This window comes from Lineus longissimus, chromosome 1 (genome assembly GCF_910592395.1).
Source record: "Lineus longissimus chromosome 1, tnLinLong1.2, whole genome shotgun sequence".
Taxonomy (NCBI): Eukaryota; Metazoa; Nemertea; class Pilidiophora; order Heteronemertea; family Lineidae; genus Lineus; species Lineus longissimus.
Genome location: NC_088308.1, coordinates 29,011,031 through 29,027,397, shown reverse-complemented (window position 1 = coordinate 29,027,397; position 16,367 = coordinate 29,011,031). Strand labels below are relative to the sequence as shown.

At 42.5% G+C, this 16,367-nt stretch overlaps 2 protein-coding genes across 8 annotated transcripts; one reads left to right on the top strand and one right to left on the bottom strand.

Annotated features, from left to right (window-relative positions):
- Nucleotides 1-5,308: 5,308 nt before the first annotated feature.
- LOC135496411 (GTP-binding protein 1-like) lies at nucleotides 5,309-12,209 on the bottom strand. Of its 6 annotated transcripts, XM_064785758.1 has the most exons (11): nucleotides 11,824-11,890; nucleotides 10,347-10,407; nucleotides 9,840-9,980; nucleotides 9,376-9,484; nucleotides 9,037-9,217; nucleotides 8,591-8,837; nucleotides 8,197-8,292; nucleotides 7,671-8,054; nucleotides 7,197-7,379; nucleotides 6,387-6,522; nucleotides 5,309-6,074 (listed from the first exon to the last, which is right to left on the bottom strand). In XM_064785758.1, the coding sequence occupies exons 3-11, from the start codon at nucleotides 9,957-9,959 to the stop codon at nucleotides 5,650-5,652; spliced, it is 1,881 nt and encodes a 626-aa protein (XP_064641828.1). In that variant the 5' UTR covers nucleotides 9,960-9,980; nucleotides 10,347-10,407; nucleotides 11,824-11,890; the 3' UTR covers nucleotides 5,309-5,649. The 6 variants fall into 6 exon arrangements, with proteins under 6 accessions (XP_064641828.1, XP_064641827.1, XP_064641826.1 ...); XM_064785757.1 differs by lacking the exons at nucleotides 10,347-10,407; nucleotides 11,824-11,890 and adding an exon at nucleotides 12,067-12,209; XM_064785756.1 differs by lacking the exon at nucleotides 10,347-10,407 and having other exon boundaries at nucleotides 11,824-11,913.
- On the top strand, nucleotides 11,973-15,717 carry LOC135496461 (josephin-1-like). 2 transcript variants are annotated; one of them, XM_064785796.1, is made up of 4 exons: nucleotides 11,973-12,038; nucleotides 12,676-12,858; nucleotides 13,051-13,176; nucleotides 13,444-15,717. In XM_064785796.1, the coding sequence occupies exons 2-4, from the start codon at nucleotides 12,686-12,688 to the stop codon at nucleotides 13,961-13,963; spliced, it is 819 nt and encodes a 272-aa protein (XP_064641866.1). In that variant the 5' UTR covers nucleotides 11,973-12,038; nucleotides 12,676-12,685; the 3' UTR covers nucleotides 13,964-15,717. The 2 variants fall into 2 exon arrangements, with proteins under 2 accessions (XP_064641866.1, XP_064641856.1); XM_064785786.1 differs by lacking the exon at nucleotides 11,973-12,038 and adding an exon at nucleotides 12,247-12,341.
- The last annotated feature ends 650 nt before the right edge of the window (nucleotides 15,718-16,367 follow it).

Below are 16,367 nucleotides of genomic sequence, written 5' to 3'. Positions count from 1 at the left end.
CTACGGTGGCCCATAGAGGACATGCGATTATTTTTAATATAATAGAATTTTTTTCTTTTTACAATGCGTTTTTTTTCTCTCGAATTACAACCGCCGTCGGATTTATTTCTCACCGCCGAAAAAATAATTTCCACCGCCGGGTAAAAAATAATTATTTTCCACCACGGTGGATATTATTTTCCACCGCGGTGGATATTATTTTCTTTGGCGGTGGTGGGAATTATTATTTTTTACCCGGCGGTGGAAATTATTTTTTCGGCGGTGAGAAATAAATCCGACGGCGGTTGTAATTCGAGAGAAAAAGAACGCATTGTAAAAAAATTTTTGCTATTATATTAAAAATAAACGCATGTCCTCTATGGGCCACCGTATGTCTGTCCTTCGTCTGCAAGATTAGCCGGACACTGATATCATTTGGCCTACAAGGGACCGGGCCGGGCAATCGACTTACCTCATATGCTGGTGTGGCCTGCAAGGGACCGGGCCGGGCAATCGACTTACCTCATATGCTGGTGTGGCCTGCAAGGGACCGGGCCGGGCAATCGACTTACCTCATATGCTGGTGTGGCCTGCAAGGGACCGGGCCGGGCAATCGACTTACCTCATATGCTGGTGTAGATACACAAATGCACCCCACAAAAACTGAAATGTTTGTGTGATAATAATTGAGAGTAAAAATCCTCTTGTGAGCCATTAGATGGTAATGCCTCGATTGTGAAAGTCGCTAGCATCCCCCAGGGGCAGCGAAATGAAATTAGCACGGCTTAAGAGGAATTCCAATGTGCGATAAAACTAAATTGAAAGCTGGCTTATCTTTTATTTAATTATGGATGGGAAGGTTCGAAATGGCTGGTTCTTGAATCCAAAGATATGAAATAGTTCATTTGATGCTTACACGATCTCACGCAAAATTTATGATAAGTCACGAACGAAGCGTTGTCCTCTTCAGCAAGCCCACTAGAGGAACGGCCTTGAAAAGGATTAACCTGTTTTGAACAAGTTCAACTGTGCCAAGGCTTCGGTTGACGTGACATAAGTTCACCTGAGACCAAAGCAGTGGCAGTCTTTGGCGACAGAGCATCTTTGCCAATTTTGCTGCACATGGTCACGGTTTAATTACCCCAGTCGCGCTCTACATTCTCTCAAGTATTCATGAATATATGTACTTGATTCTCTGGATATATCAGAATTAACCCAAGATGCAGACGGCCTATAGTCTAAGATATCTGAGTCCCTTAACTGTAATCAAAATCAAGATCTCCCCAACATACCAATGAGGAATTCACTTGGTCTGGGCTCATTAGCTAATCTGGTTGAATATACTGTCGAGGCCATATGCTTGCATCCCAAGACAATCACGGGTTAATGTTTGCTTCTCCGGCCCTGCACACTCAGGGCCGGAGAAGCGAACATTAGCCCGTGATTTCCTCAGGATGTATGCTTGTTGCTGTGCTAAAACCGGACAACCCTATCGGAAATAGCTCATCCTTGGTCTTGGCGAAGATCAATCACATGATGAAGACTGGTAAAATGTTTCAGCAGACGATCGCTGTGGGATGTGGAGGTCTCTATTCTTTTCCACTTGAGTTCTATCACCAATGTGTCTAAATGTTGCATGACAACCTCAAAATCAAGATGGTGGTTCTTTTTATTCGCTTATAGAATCACAACAGGAAGCAGATCTGATGTTGCAGATGGGGCTGTGCATTGTGGAGTCAACATGGTAAAGCACTTTCAAGATTTGCAGAAATGATTTTAGTGATTAATGGTTCCTCAGTACGCAAATTACTGTCTGAAAAAAATGTGGGGAAAAAATGGCCTTCACCTTTCTACCAGGTTGTTTTCAGTATACTTGTTCAGACTCTGAAGGTTGATGGGTTTTTTTTATATGGTTAATGTTATTGAAAGGTACCTTTGATAATAGCTTTCCCGCTATCATCAGTGCGGGCCATCACTCCTCAGCATGATCACCGAGGTGGGCTGAGAACTCCCACGGGTACGTTGGCTCTGCCTTGAACACTGGAGGGAGGAAGAAGGCACAAGAATGTCAACAATATCAGGTTCACCCACCTTCAAAATGGAATGATTATGAGGTATTGTGGCCAGGTGAAAATATAATCCATAGGTTAGAACTTGAGTTTGCTGGAGGAGCGGCCTAAAAATAGCCTATAAACATCGTAAAACGTCTTGGTTGCTTTTAAGATACTTTTTGCTCAAGTAGCATAGGTAATGTTGCATAATGTTTTGTCATTTTCTCTGTTCTTGCATATTTTCGTTGTAAAAGTACAGTCAAGAAGGTAATCTCATTACGGAGGCCCATGAAGCATGATGACGGATGCTTGACGCGACTGCTGAAGGTTGGCGGGAATGTCTGATGGATGATTTCGCGGGAAAGTGGAGATGATCTTTTGGCCACTTACGGAAACAAGGAAACTACTTCATTGACTTGACGTAGAATATACTCCATACCTCGTAGCCTGCCTCACGCGACTCATGTCTTCTTCTTCTTGTTTATTATTACTTTGAAATCAATATTTTTATGTTCTCACACTAATGTATTTGTCGGGGTATAATTGTGTGAAATATATATCTATTTGCGCAATTCATTGGTGGAAGATGTGACATGACTTTCAAGAGCCTTAATAGAATAACCCACTACGCCGGTGTGTACATGAATGCGGGCTAAAAAAAACTACCATAGATTTTCATAAAAACGTAGCTCTTTTGAATAATAGCTTGATGGTCGTGGATTTTCATCAACGAAATGGCTCACTACAAGCGTTGATCCTCGTTAATTATCATCAACTCCTGCTTGCAATAGCTGTAACTAGAGAGTGCAGAGAAATATCTCATAGCACTTTAGTCCCCAAAGGATTGTTAACAGTCTCCCCTGAGCCCAGTTTCAACTGACAGAACGGTTTATGGGGTTACTGGTCTATTATGACCTGTTATCATGCTGTCGACACCTTTATCACGTCGGCCATGCATCATTCTCGTCATAACTCGCCGGGCCGGGTAGCTGGTCAGACGACAGTAGCCCGGGTGAGAGCATAACTAGCTCTCTCCGTGATTACTGAGTTAGCCGAATTATATAGCCCCGTGGACACTACTGTAGATGGTTTTTATTACATGACACATTCGCAGCCGTGGCCAAGTGACCGATAAATCAGTCGCCAATTGATTCTGGATCACCGCCTTGTTCTTCTCACTGTTGCCTTCACTGGCGAGCCGACGAACACCGAGACAATATGCAGCCGCTGATTAGGTTAATATATTGCCCACGGGACAAAGCCAACATCGAAAACAAACTACACGACCCCGGACCATAACATACCCATAGCATTCTTTGATTAAGTATTATCGTTATGTATCACGCAAGAAAGCTTTCCACATACTTGCAAAATAAATCGTCCTTGACATAATTGCACAAGCTCCGATGGGATAAACGCACGTGGTTCGGATATATGATACGTATATACGATTGATTTATATTGCTTATCTAGTTTTCTGCAGCTTGAAATAGCACAAAATTCACACACATATCGGCCTACCAGTTAACATCGGCAGCTAAAGAAACTGGGTGAAATATTCTCGGCATGGCATGACAAGGCCAACGCGACGTGGTAGCCGTTTGGTTGCACCACTACATGGCTGGGTAGGGAAAGCCAGAGATCGAGACAACGACGCATCCGGGTGGGGAAGCCAGAGATCTAATGAATCGTCGTCCAACACGCAAAAATCTCGAAAGTCAAGATCGCCCACGAACATAGTAGATCTTGATAATATCTGCAGTGGTGCCACCTAACGACGACTGGTCACATTGGATAGGATCGGAGACAGTGGCACAACCAAACGACCGGGTGTGACAGACTTCAGCTGTCCGCAACCCTGTTTTGAAACCGTCTCAAATGAAAGGAACTGACATCTGGTTGAATGGCTGTGCTACTGTCTTTGATACGAAACAACTCTTGGCCAATTTGACTGGATCCCTCGATATTGAGCTGTTACCTCTAATCTCTGTCACCAGGAAGGCCATTGCCAATTCACACAGCCAAAGTTGATTTCGCCGTCTCCAATAAAGACAGAGTGAACGTCACTGATGTCTTTGCACGATATCTCGTTCACGTCAGGCATTATCATGTTTCATGTTAGCCATTCGATACCGTGACACAGTTGACTAGAGAATCGGAGAAAATGACACATCCTTTGTTGATATTGGATGTGACAGACCAGGTGGTTCAGGTCATTGGTTACCAGTCGTCCACGTGGACTTCATGTGCCTGTCCCGAGGTCCACTGATGCTTGCTGTCTGGACAGTCTCATAATGAGACAGTTATTTCTGAGCTTAATATGACCAGTTACACTGTCAGCTTCTTCAAATGGTGTGCCTGGTACAAGGCATTGGAAGGACCAGTCTCACAAGACAATTGTGATCATTTTCACTTGCAAGACCTATACCCTTGTCTTGTAACGAAAACTATCCAATCAGATGTCTTGTATCAGCTCCCACTCAAACAGTACTTGGAGGTTTAAAGCAGGAGATCTAGTGGAGCGACAGTTTGGTTGGTGATGGGAGGACAGTGGCACAACCCAGTTTCACAGACCATGTCAGGGACATTGAGCAGAGAAACAATCCATGTTGGTCATGCACATACATTGGTTGACCATATCAGACAGTGTTGATTGGTTGTCTGTAGCCATGCCCACATTGCCATCTAGGGGACAACGACACAACCAATGATTCAGTGACAGTGATGTCTCATGTGATGCACCTTCACCAGAGACAACATCCTGTCCTGGCATTTCATATCTCAGCGATTCAACAACAGCAAAAGCAAGGCTACTTCCAATGGTTGATTGATCCAGAATGAATCGGCCCACTTGGAGTGAAAGGAGCCAGTAGGACCCATCCGTGAACACGAAGCGAATACCCAGGTCAGTGCTGCTTCACATTAATGAATAGGTTGAAGCAGCTTCATCTTTAGAATATCTTTGGGAGTTGAGCTGCAGCAAACGCGTCATCATGCAAGTCCTCTCGATGACTAGAGATCAGACCAACACAACACAAACATCAGGAGTTGAGCTGCAGCAAACGCGTCATCATGCAAGTCCTCTCGACGACTAGAGATCAGACCAACACAATACAAACATCAGGAGTTGAGCTGCAGCAAACGCGTCATCATGCAAGTCCTCTCGACGACTAGAGATCAGACCAACACAACACAAACATCAGGAGTTGAGCTGCAGCAAACGCGTCATCATGCAAGTCCTCTCGATGACTAGAGATCAGACCAACACAACACAAACATCAGGGCAAACAATGGTTTAATGACATCTCTGTAATCAAGTACAGATATAAAAATACGCTACGCTAATTAAATCCCAATCTATAATAATGCCCATGTCCTTCAAAATAAAACTGGCAATGACCAGGAAAAAATCAGGATCTAGGATGCAAATAAAGACTGAACATGGCAGGCAAAAACATTTTCATTAAGATTTGGTGAGTTGTTAAAATCACAAATAGTCATTTGAACCAATCAGTACGTGCGGTTATAAATAAAGTGGACAACATGATTTCCACAGTAAGTTTAGTCCAAGTTCTTGTAAGCGACATCAGTCCAACACTCCAAAGTGAATGATGAGAGTTTAACTAGCAGCCAACACACCACAGTTCTCTTTTATACTTTCTGAGCTACAAGATGACATGTTTGATGTCGTTGAACATGCTGACGGTGTCTTGTTCATCCCACCACCCCCTCCTCGTCGTCGGTTCTTTTTGCTGGGTTTCTGTGGCTCATTCTGTGGCCGTAACTGATGGTTTGCCTCTTGTGCTTTCTTGACTGCTCTCTGTTGCCGCGTGTTCTGTGCCTGCGCCGATATATGTGGGAAGAGCTTGGTTATCGTTCCCACAGCTTTTGTTCGCCCTTCCCTGAACACCATTCGCATGTCTGACCGTAAATACTCGGGATTTTTAATGAATCTGAACCTGACTACTGCCTTGTCCCCTGTTCGTAGGTGTTCTGTTGACATGGTTATAATTGTAGCTGTCTGACGAACACTTCCAACATGCACTGGAAAGAAAGGTGAGAGGCTTTAGTGTTGTCATGTTGAGGGAACCATACATCACTCCGATATCAATAATAGAAGCTATGTAGGGGCACTCTCACCGTCCTCAAAAATGACCGAGAGCCTAGTGATTCACTCTGGGGTACATCCCAGCAATCGAAAAGGAGACTTGACCCGAGAAATGTGGCTTGTATGGAGGAGGCCAACATCTCAGGACATTTTCCATCAAAGCAGGATCATCTGTCAAACAAATGCCAAGAAGAAGAAATCTAGCCTTCTGCCTCTCTCTGAACTCATGCTACAAACGAGTGACCTACCCATAGCTTGGTAACGAACGCTCATCGTGGTCGGGTGATGCAGGACAAGAATCTCGCCCTCGAACTCCCAGCATGCACTGGGTTTCATAGAGGGATGCACCATGACCATGCCCTTACGGATTTGATTACGCTTGATCTGAAAAGAAAGAGTTAAAGCATTAGAAGCAAATCCTAACTACGTAATGTATGTACTCAACTCCTCAGAAGCAAATCCTAACTAATGTATGTACTCAACTCCTCAGAAGCAAATCCTAACTAATGTATGTACTCAACTCCTCAGAAGCAAATCCTAACTAATGTATGTACTCAACTCCTCAGAAGCAAATCCTAACTAATGTATGTACTCAACTCCTCAGAAGCATGTACTCAACTCCTCAGAAGCAAATCCTAACTAATGTATGTACTCAACTCCTCAGAAGCAAATCCTAACTAATGTATGTACTCAACTCCTCAGAAGCAAATCCTAACTAATGTATGTACTCAACTCCTCAGAAGCAAATCCTAACTAATGTATGTACTCAACTCCTCAGAAGCAAATCCTAACTAATGTATGTACTCAACTCCTCAGAAGCAAATCCTAACTAATGTATGTACTCAACTCCTCAGAAGCAAATCCTAACTAATGTATGTACTCAACTCCTCAGAAGCAAAGCCTAACTAATGTATGTACTCAACTCCTCAGAAGCAAAGCCTAACTAATGTATGTACTCAACTCCTCAGAAGCAAAGCCTAACTAATGTATGTACTCAACTCCTCAGAAGCAAAGCCTGCAAATGATACATGGACCAGTAGAAAGATCAGACAGCTCACCTTTTTCAATGCAAATGAAGCCGTCTGACCTCCCCTGACTTCCTTGACTGGCATTCTCTTTCTGTGTATACTCTTGACAGCTATAGACGTGAACTGGCCAAGTGGGTCAGGCCCGAGTAGAAGGATATCATTCAGTTTGATCAGCCCTCGTAATGCTGTTCCTGATACCACAGTGCCAACACCCTGGAAATCACCAAGAAAAACAAGTGACATTGGGGCAATTGTAAGGTTGAGGTGATCTGAAGACAATGAATGACGCCAGTATCATATCTAACAAGACTTGTATCGTGATTAGTGGTCATCCCCCTGATGACTGGGCAATGTTCATGACCGGAGGGTGTCATTCAACCATTGAACTTCAAACAAGGCAGAGGGTGTCATTCAACCAACTTCCTTTTACATGGTGGTAAGCACGTCCAGGTGACTGGCATTAGAGATATCATGTCATGGGCCTACAGCTATTGATAGTCTTACCGGAACAGAGAAGGTGTCATCGATCTGAAACTCTGATGGCTCTCTCTCGTTACATCGTATTCGTGTCGACAGGAGGTTCAAGAATTTCTTTAGGAGATCAAGGTTTTCACCAGTTACGTTGGACACTTGGAATATGGGACATATTCTTTCTGAGCTGAAGTTAGTAGCTGAACACACGACATCATCAGCATTCTGAACAAGAACTGGTATCTTCCTGCACCCTGCTGACTTGAGGATCTTCTGCAGGAGCTTCATGGTATCTATGAGTACGTTTGGTGGACACATATCGATCTTTGTGACAACCACAAACACAGGCACATTCAGGGCCAGGGCAAGTCCAAGATGCTCTTTTGTCATACCAACAATACCAGCATTTGCTCCAATCTGAAAGAGGAAGATATGTCACATTTTAGACAATGTGAAGACAGCCATGAACAAGCTTTTAGTGTGATATGGATTGCATTTCAAGGGCAGAATAGATGATATTCACAGAATAAATGACTGACTAACAGTAATATAGCCTCACCATGAGCATGGAGAAATCGGGCGCATGTCCCGTCATTCCAAAAACGGTGGTTTTCAGGTACTTCTCATGTCCTGCCAGATCTATGAAAGTGATGACCTGAAAATATAACAAAACTTAGATGACATAATCAATCAGATGAACTATACACAGGCCTGTAACAGACCATAGTCATGGGTTTGACTTCAGCAAGGCCAATGATGGTGTGCCAGGGGCCTCACACCAAGCAAGTCTCTATACGCCAACAAAAGACACTCTCGTTGGATGACCATAGGCCCTTAGGGTCTCAAGACCTCGGCCCTAATCAATGGTCAACAATAGGATGGCACCAATTCTCCAGGGGCGTTAGGAGTTACATTGTACAAAATTTCCCTGGACAAAATGTTGTGCGACTAACCTTGGAAGCCTCCTGACAGATCTTAGTCCAGTCTAAATGGCCATGATCTGGCTTGTTAACTACATTCCCTATACTATCAAAGCCCAGTATATCATTGCCAACACTGCTCGTCCGGCCGGAATCCACTTCATGTTTGTGACGGAAGAGTCGTAACCGAGCGTGCCCTCGACCATTGTCCAGTTCACCATGGGTGAGGACGCCAAGTAATGTACTCTTTCCAGCATCCACATTACCAACCACCGCTACCCTACAATGGAATAGCAAGTCTTTCTATTTCAACTAACATACTCAACTTGATCATCCAGAGAGTAAAAAGTCCAATTGAAAAGAGTCGACATGCCAATATTGGATTTCATTCTTTTCCAAGCTTTAGACTGTTTGCAGCAGCAGAGATGGGAGCAATAAGCTCTGAATAGCTTGAAGGAAGCTGTAAGACATGACCATACCTGACTTCCATAAAGTCTTTCACATCAGCTTTGGTACGCATCAAGTATTCTCTGACAATGCCATCCTGTACAGTGCGTCCTCGTAACATGACGATATCCGTGTGAAGACAAGATGCCATTGATGACAGTGTGGCTGCCGAGGCCTCCATATCTGCCTCACTCAGGCCAGGAGTATCAGCCTCTGGAAACAAGAGTGTCAGCCAGAGATGATGGTCAGCATTGAGGATGTGTACAAAATCATTTGTATTTTTATGGATCCCACATTGTAGAAATGATACCATCTTCTCACTGGTCACAATCAAAGTAACTGGTTTAAGACAATATACCCGACCACCTTACCTCCAACTCCCAGCTCATATATCGTCTCTCCCTGTCCCTCCTTCACACGTTCTCGCAGCTGCTCCAGTAATATGTCATACTCTTCAGTTGTAGGGCTTACGAAGGCAGTCTGGTGGAAAGAGACATTCAGAACTAAAGTCCAGCTGGTCAATCCTTACAACTCTAGAGTTGGTTACAACAGTAGCAGAATGGGGATCTTCACATGAATGGAGAACAACGGTAAGATCATGGATGGTGTGGAATGATTTACGACACTCTCCATGTCTTACACCTGGAGTCAAGATTCCTCCTCAACACTCAGACCACAAGACATTCAAAATGCTAGATTATGATGTTCATTCACTGAACTGATGTGCATATCGTGCATGTAACATTGTGAAGTCTTTGCCCCACAGGAGTCTGCCCTCAAATGATTGCCACATTCAACAGTCTGTACTGTACAATCATGCTCAACTACAACATACTTTTCCTATACTTTTCATCTCGACTTCGCTGCCGTTCATGGAAGCCTCGTCCGGTGCAAAGAGATTTTCATCATCACCACTGAAGATGGCTTCATTGTGACCGTTCATACAAGTCGCCATCCTTCACACTCCAGTTTACACCTGAAATGAAAAAGATACCACAATGGTTGGTATTCTTATCCGGACAACTGACCAACCATGATCCAACAATGTCTTCTTCAGTGAAGGTTGTTCCAAATCCTCAGGTCCCCGCTATGGGAAACATTTCTGCGTACACGTACACCAAAGTATGTATGGAAGTATTTAGATCAGACTCAAAGGGTAAATGTACAAACAACTATTTGAACAGTTTTTAGCCATCCATCAGCTAAATAAACATCTTTGTGCAGAATAAAAGTAGATCTATGAACATTATGTATGGCATGGAATCAATCTGACATCAATTGGTCAGGCCTATATGATCAGCTTTGACAACATCAGCACTACATACGCACATACTATACACACCAGTTTAATACACCTTCAATAACATCAGATGACGAATGGAATGATTTTTCAAATTGGCGAGCTATAGAATTTGGAACGAAACAGCTACATACATTGTATGATATGAGCCATTGCACACATCATATGACTTCATAACTGAATGTACATTGTATTTGAATCAAGAGATAATGAAGCTTAATGCCACTTTAATCTTTTGCCATATGGTCCATTTCCACACACATGCAGTCAGGAGTCGAGACAGCTGTCTTCACTGACAACTGGTGACCCACATGCAGGACATTGAAAATACTCTCATTTCTCAATTCAATTAATGACCACCATGCCCTTAAAATGCAGCTGCCATCCATAGTACACAGCTAACAGTAGAAACTGATAGTATATTATCATGATATGTATTTACTGAGCTACTACTAGTGTTTAGCCTTTTTGGATTCAGTGTTTTGGATTCAGTGTTTAAACCTCCCTCGTGATTCTGGCTACAAAATTTAATTTTCTAGACATATTCAAGGCTTGGGCATTTTTGTCTTTTTTTTCATCAATGCTTCAGGTTTGATCTCTCACAGTGAGAAACAGAGATACTGCAAGTATGAGTAACATGAATTTTATTTCATTATCATCATGAAGAGGCTTCTCCCATAATCCAGATTATGCAAGACAGCCCTTACGCTGTACGCCCTTACGAATTACTTGAAAATCTGTACCTCAACTGATCAACTAGGAATCTACCTTGAAAACACTAACCCTTAGCTAAAGAAGACTGGTTCACCTATTCAACACTGCCAACAAGTACCAGAATCTTATCTGCAAATCGGTAATCCAAATTTTGTTGTCAATGTCAGGTCAACTTTGTCAGGAGAGATGCACCTAGTTGTGACATATCAATGTCCACAGAAGATCGGCACCTTACATTTCATCTAATCTCAATAAATCAGGTAACTTATGCTGGATTCACATCTTTGGTTGTGACGATGCTGTCAACCACTTCATCAAACATTCAAAGTGTCACAAATAGAATCTTCATAATAAAGTATTGCGAGTATGCATCCTACACGATCGCACAGTTTAAGTCCAACGTTATGAGTCTTCTGGCACTCTACAACTTTATTCGGCATTTATACAGTGCTAAAGATAACTTAACTGAGGACATTTAGGCAGGCTGTGGTGCAATCACCAGAACAATCCCAGGCATTGGATTGGGTACATGTATGATTATACTCTCAGCGGATATGATGCAACGGGCCTGTAATATAAGCCTCACTCTCAGACCTCAACCAATTGTTAATGTTTATATTGATTGAGCGTACCCTTTAGGCCGATGGTGATTAGGCCTACAGCAAGCTCGATGAAGCAAGCTCGAGGCCGAGGCGTCTGAGCATGCTGCTGAGCCCGACTCATCTCAAGTGACTGAGGCCGAGGCAGAAAATTATTAATTGTATGTATATGGTACCCGATACAAAACTAGCTACCGACACCGTACTCATTCAAAATAAGAATTCTTGCACCACCGTGTCATCAGCACCCATTCAACGCATACACAGCGTACACGATTCGTGGACAGAAGGTCAGGGTCAATGCAATCTGTGTGTGCAAAACGTCAACAACAACGCATGCGTGTACACCGTGCATGCAAAATTCAGTGCAAGCTATGTTGACACCAAACCACAAATTCCACTTTTATTGACCTTTTGCAAGGTAAAACATGTATCAATAAAGTTCTTACCAATATCATATATTTGATAAAACAATGTAGTTGGTGTTTTCACGGTGCACATGGGTAAAAAGTGGGATTTTAGATGTTCATTTTGGCACAAGTTCCGGAATGTTGACAATGCATTGTTGTGGTGTTTCAGCGCCTCTTGTGTGAAAACTTGTAACTATAGACTTCACAGATACTGATGACGTAGTTTACATCGTCGAAATATTTTGATGCATTTTTGTTTGTTTTGGAATGATAAAGTCCTGATTTTACCGCTCGTTCATTTCATAAATTGCCCTGTAAGTTACTGCATTTTGTAGAAAATTCCATACACATCTTTCTGTGTCTGCCTTAGTATGTAATCTTTGCTATGGTTGTAAATATATTGCAAAAAGAAAGGAAGAATTGTTGGGCCCTGCTCAGGCTGCTGACACTGAGACAGCTTAGCTGTGGCTGGAGCCTGTGCTCATGTGCTGTCGTTTGGATTCTGAGCCCTGCCCATTTGCCTGGCTGCGTTAGGCTGTTGGCCAAATCAAGGATGAGTCTACAATCTGCAGCCCAAAAAAGCTCCATGCCTGGTTTACTGTATGTGTCTTCTGCTCAAATTTGATCTATATCTCTTTTGTTTCGCAGGATCTTGACAATGATGTCATGTATCAAGGGCCAGAATGCTGAAAATCGTGTGAGCATCGAAATGGATAGTGCCATCTATCATGAGAAACAATCAAAGGAGATGTGTGCCCTTCATGCACTCAACAATCTCTTTCAGGATCAGAATGCCTTCACCAGGAAACACCTTGATGAAATGTGCTTCAGGTATATATGTGCTCATGTTGTTTCGAAAACAGAAGTAAAACTGTGTTATGGTGGTGTGGAGTTATCACTTGAAATTAATTCTTGAAGGCAAAATTGCTGTTTTACAACCCCTCACCCGATGTCAGTTAAACAAGATGGAAACTTAACAAATGATGATGATCAGAAATGTAACTTGAGCCTTTTTGTTTTCAGACTTTCTCCCAACAATATGATCAACCCCCACAAGAGTGTTCTCGGTCTTGGTAACTATGATGTGAATGTGATCATGGCATCCTTGCAGACTAAAGGTTTCCAGGCAGTCTGGTTTGATAAGAGAAAGTAAGTTGTCTCCATAGGCTACTAACAGTACGAGTATGGCTACTGTAGCTGAAGCATACCATCTGTTTGTAAATCTTCATTTCTTACTGGGATTGCTGTCTATTTCTAGACAGTCTATCTTAACACAGGCCAAAACATGAGTCCACACAACTGCATCTACTATCCTTAGGACAATTATTAAAACCATGATAATCACACGCATGAAGTCTCACATGTTTCAGGTATGAATAATGAAGATCTACTCAACTAATGTTCACTTTCTTTCAGGAACATTGAATGTTTGGCCCTGGAGAACATCATGGGCTTCATATTGAATATCCCCACCGAGTACAAGTGGGGCATATTTCGCCTGCCGTTTCATCGCAAACACTGGATTGGCATTCGGGAAATATCTGGCTTATACTACAACTTGGACTCTAAACTTGATGCCCCTGAAATCATTGGCAAAATTGCTGAGCTGCAAGTGTATCTTAAAGAACAGATAGAGGATAAAGATAAGGAGTTATTATTGGTGGTTCGCACTGCTGTTGATGAAGCCAGGACTTGGTACAGGGATGTGAGGGTGGATGCTGGCACACCGAAACCTGATGATGTTGTAAATCAGAATGGTTCACTCTCGGCGTCGGGGGTCGCATTGGAAACCAGTGGGTGGAAAGAACTGGAGAGTCCAAATTATGCATCTCATTTAGATGCAGAAAAGTTAGTTTTGTCATTTTACAAAGATGAGCAGTTACGTGCAGAATCCATGAGGGAGAATGGTAATGACAGTACTGCCGAGGTGGGTTAGGTTCCAGGTAATAACCACCAGGCAGCGCCCCTTAGTGGCCTATGCACAACTTCTGTTTGGAGCAAGAATTCTTTTCAAACTGCAGAGTCCCCTAAAGCATTAAAAGGGAGTTTCATATATGTGACTGATGTTTTTCTTTTTTGCGAGAGAATGTCAATCAAAATGTCAATTAATAATATGAATGGGTTTTTAGTCAAATAGCCTGTGAGCAATGTGAAGACAGTGTTCTGACCTTGCCGGTGATGAGTGTCACATTACCAGTAAGCCTTGCCTTCTTGTGTGCATGGGCCCTGATAACCCTGTTGCTTTCATAGCTGTTCCATATTTTTCAAGTCTAAATGTTCTGAGTCGTGTTCTAATGAATATAAGGTGTCTTTTATGGTTGTTGCACCGTGTATCTGAGACAATTATGCAATATATGTCCTCAGGTTTTTGTTTCGGGCAGAGATGCATTTCTGCCCAGAAAAGTGTCATGGGAGTTTCTGTCCAATTATAATTCTGTGATTTTTTAATCGTTCAATGGTTTTTAAGATTTATGGGAATGTGTGTATAATTCATTTCGGCCAAGTTGACACCACATATGTACTAATTTAGTAATTGCACATGTGTATGAACTGTAAGAGGCTTGCAAGTACACGTACACCGAAACTAGGATTGCTGCATGTACTGGTGCCATATATCTAACAAGTTCTCAAAAGAATCCCCACAATATCAACGCCAGATTGGTATGAACTTACTTAGGACCCTTCGTGCCCTAGGTGGCACATGGGGCGGTATGATTGGTATGAAGGTCATTCTTGATTCTGATCAAAAAGCTGTTAGATGCCTTCAGTTCAGAGGTTGCCATATTTGAAACCATCTGTATTTTGTTGCACTTCACGATATTGTACACAGATAAAGAGAACTTCTCTTGGAACATCACCACTCAAGTCAGGTTGTGAATGGTTTCCTTTCTACTCCACTAACCATTGTCAGACAAACAATATGGTCTCTATTGAATTCTGATAGTTGATGTCATCTGTCCTTATGTTTGCATTTCATTGCTACATCATTTTACCCCCTGCATGTACATCTTGAAAGACAAGTCCACAACAACCAGAATCATTTAAAATATCCACTGCTTGTGAGTAGGTGCAGGAATGTACTAGTGTCAGCGATGTTCAGGTCACTCAGATTGCATTTCCTGGTCTAGGTGTAGAGTTATCTCTCAAAGTCATACTATATTGGTGCTCTAAACGATGTTTTGTTTGATGTTTTGTAAACAGTAGCTTTAGACAGAGTGCTGATAGCCTTTCATTGTTAATGTGCTTCTTTCTTTCTCTAAGAATGTCCTGTTTTTGCTGTTTTCACTGTGAGAGCCTGCAGCTGTGGTGGTCTTGAGATCATAGGTGATACATATGGTTGGTGAATAGTACAGATGTGTATGACCAGCATCCTGTGACATGGTCAAGCAAGTTGATTTCTCACGTCGTACTTCCGGGTCTCACCTATATGTTTGATTGGAAGCAGATGCCCATGTAGCATAATGGATCATCGTACACAGGCTCTGATTGACTACGTACAATACAAAATTAGCTTAGAATAGATGTATGTGTTATACATGTATGTTGATACTGTCAAAGTCTATAGGTAAATCTGTATGTAATAGTTTTTCTAAAACTCACAATATATTTCAATGTAATTTGATTACACGTATTTGTATTTTGTATAGCATGGTAATAAGATGTACATCAATATATTGCCCAGCAATTCTACATCATTGGTTGTTATTCATTGCTTATCATTGGAGAGAATCTAGTTTAGGATATCGCAACAGTTAAAGGAAGACTACGTATAGGCCGGCGCCAGATTCACCAAGTCACCAATGGCTGTCATCACTATCACACAATATGTTAGCGAACTTGTGCTTGTACAACTTAGGTTACCTACCTGTGAATACAAGGCTTGGTCTCCTGTCTTGTAACCTTGCTGTTCAGTCAAAAGGCCATGTGCCATTCACAAAGGGAAAAATAGAGACGGTACAGCCGACACCTGATAAGCCCGAGAGGTTTATTGTCTGGTGCATGACAAGGTCATGGTAGAGCAAAGAATGAGGAGAACTGCTCGAGCAAACATCCTGTGGACACACAGCCCAATAGTGGATCATCAATTAGACCTCGGAGCTCTAATTGGACAATGAAACACCGATAAGCCAGTGTAAAGTGTCCCCTGATCTTGGATCTCTCCGAACACAGGCGTTGGCCATATTGAACCAGACGTTGCACAAGCGATGTTGATTGAGAGTTCCTTCTCTGCTGTTGTCAAGGGCAGGTACAAAGTCTACTGGCTGGGGCTCACAGTCCAGGTCCTCTTGGCATTGTAGTCACTGGTAGCGACACACTATTAGTTCAAATCCACTGTAGTG

Coding starts and splice junctions, on each gene's coding strand:
- LOC135496411 (XM_064785757.1), bottom strand. CDS start 9,959: ATGGCGACTTGTATGAACGGTCACAATGAAGCCATCTTCAGTGGTGAT. Junction 8,838..9,036: donor AAAGACTTTATGGAAGTCAG/GTATGGTCATGT, acceptor ATTCCATTGTAG/GGTAGCGGTGGTTGGTAATG. Junction 6,075..6,386: donor CGTTCGTTACCAAGCTATGG/GTAGGTCACTCG, acceptor CTTTCTTTCCAG/TGCATGTTGGAAGTGTTCGT.
- LOC135496461 (XM_064785796.1), top strand. CDS start 12,686: ATGATGTCATGTATCAAGGGCCAGAATGCTGAAAATCGTGTGAGCATC. Junction 12,859..13,050: donor CTTGATGAAATGTGCTTCAG/GTATATATGTGC, acceptor TTTTGTTTTCAG/ACTTTCTCCCAACAATATGA. Junction 13,177..13,443: donor GTCTGGTTTGATAAGAGAAA/GTAAGTTGTCTC, acceptor ACTTTCTTTCAG/GAACATTGAATGTTTGGCCC.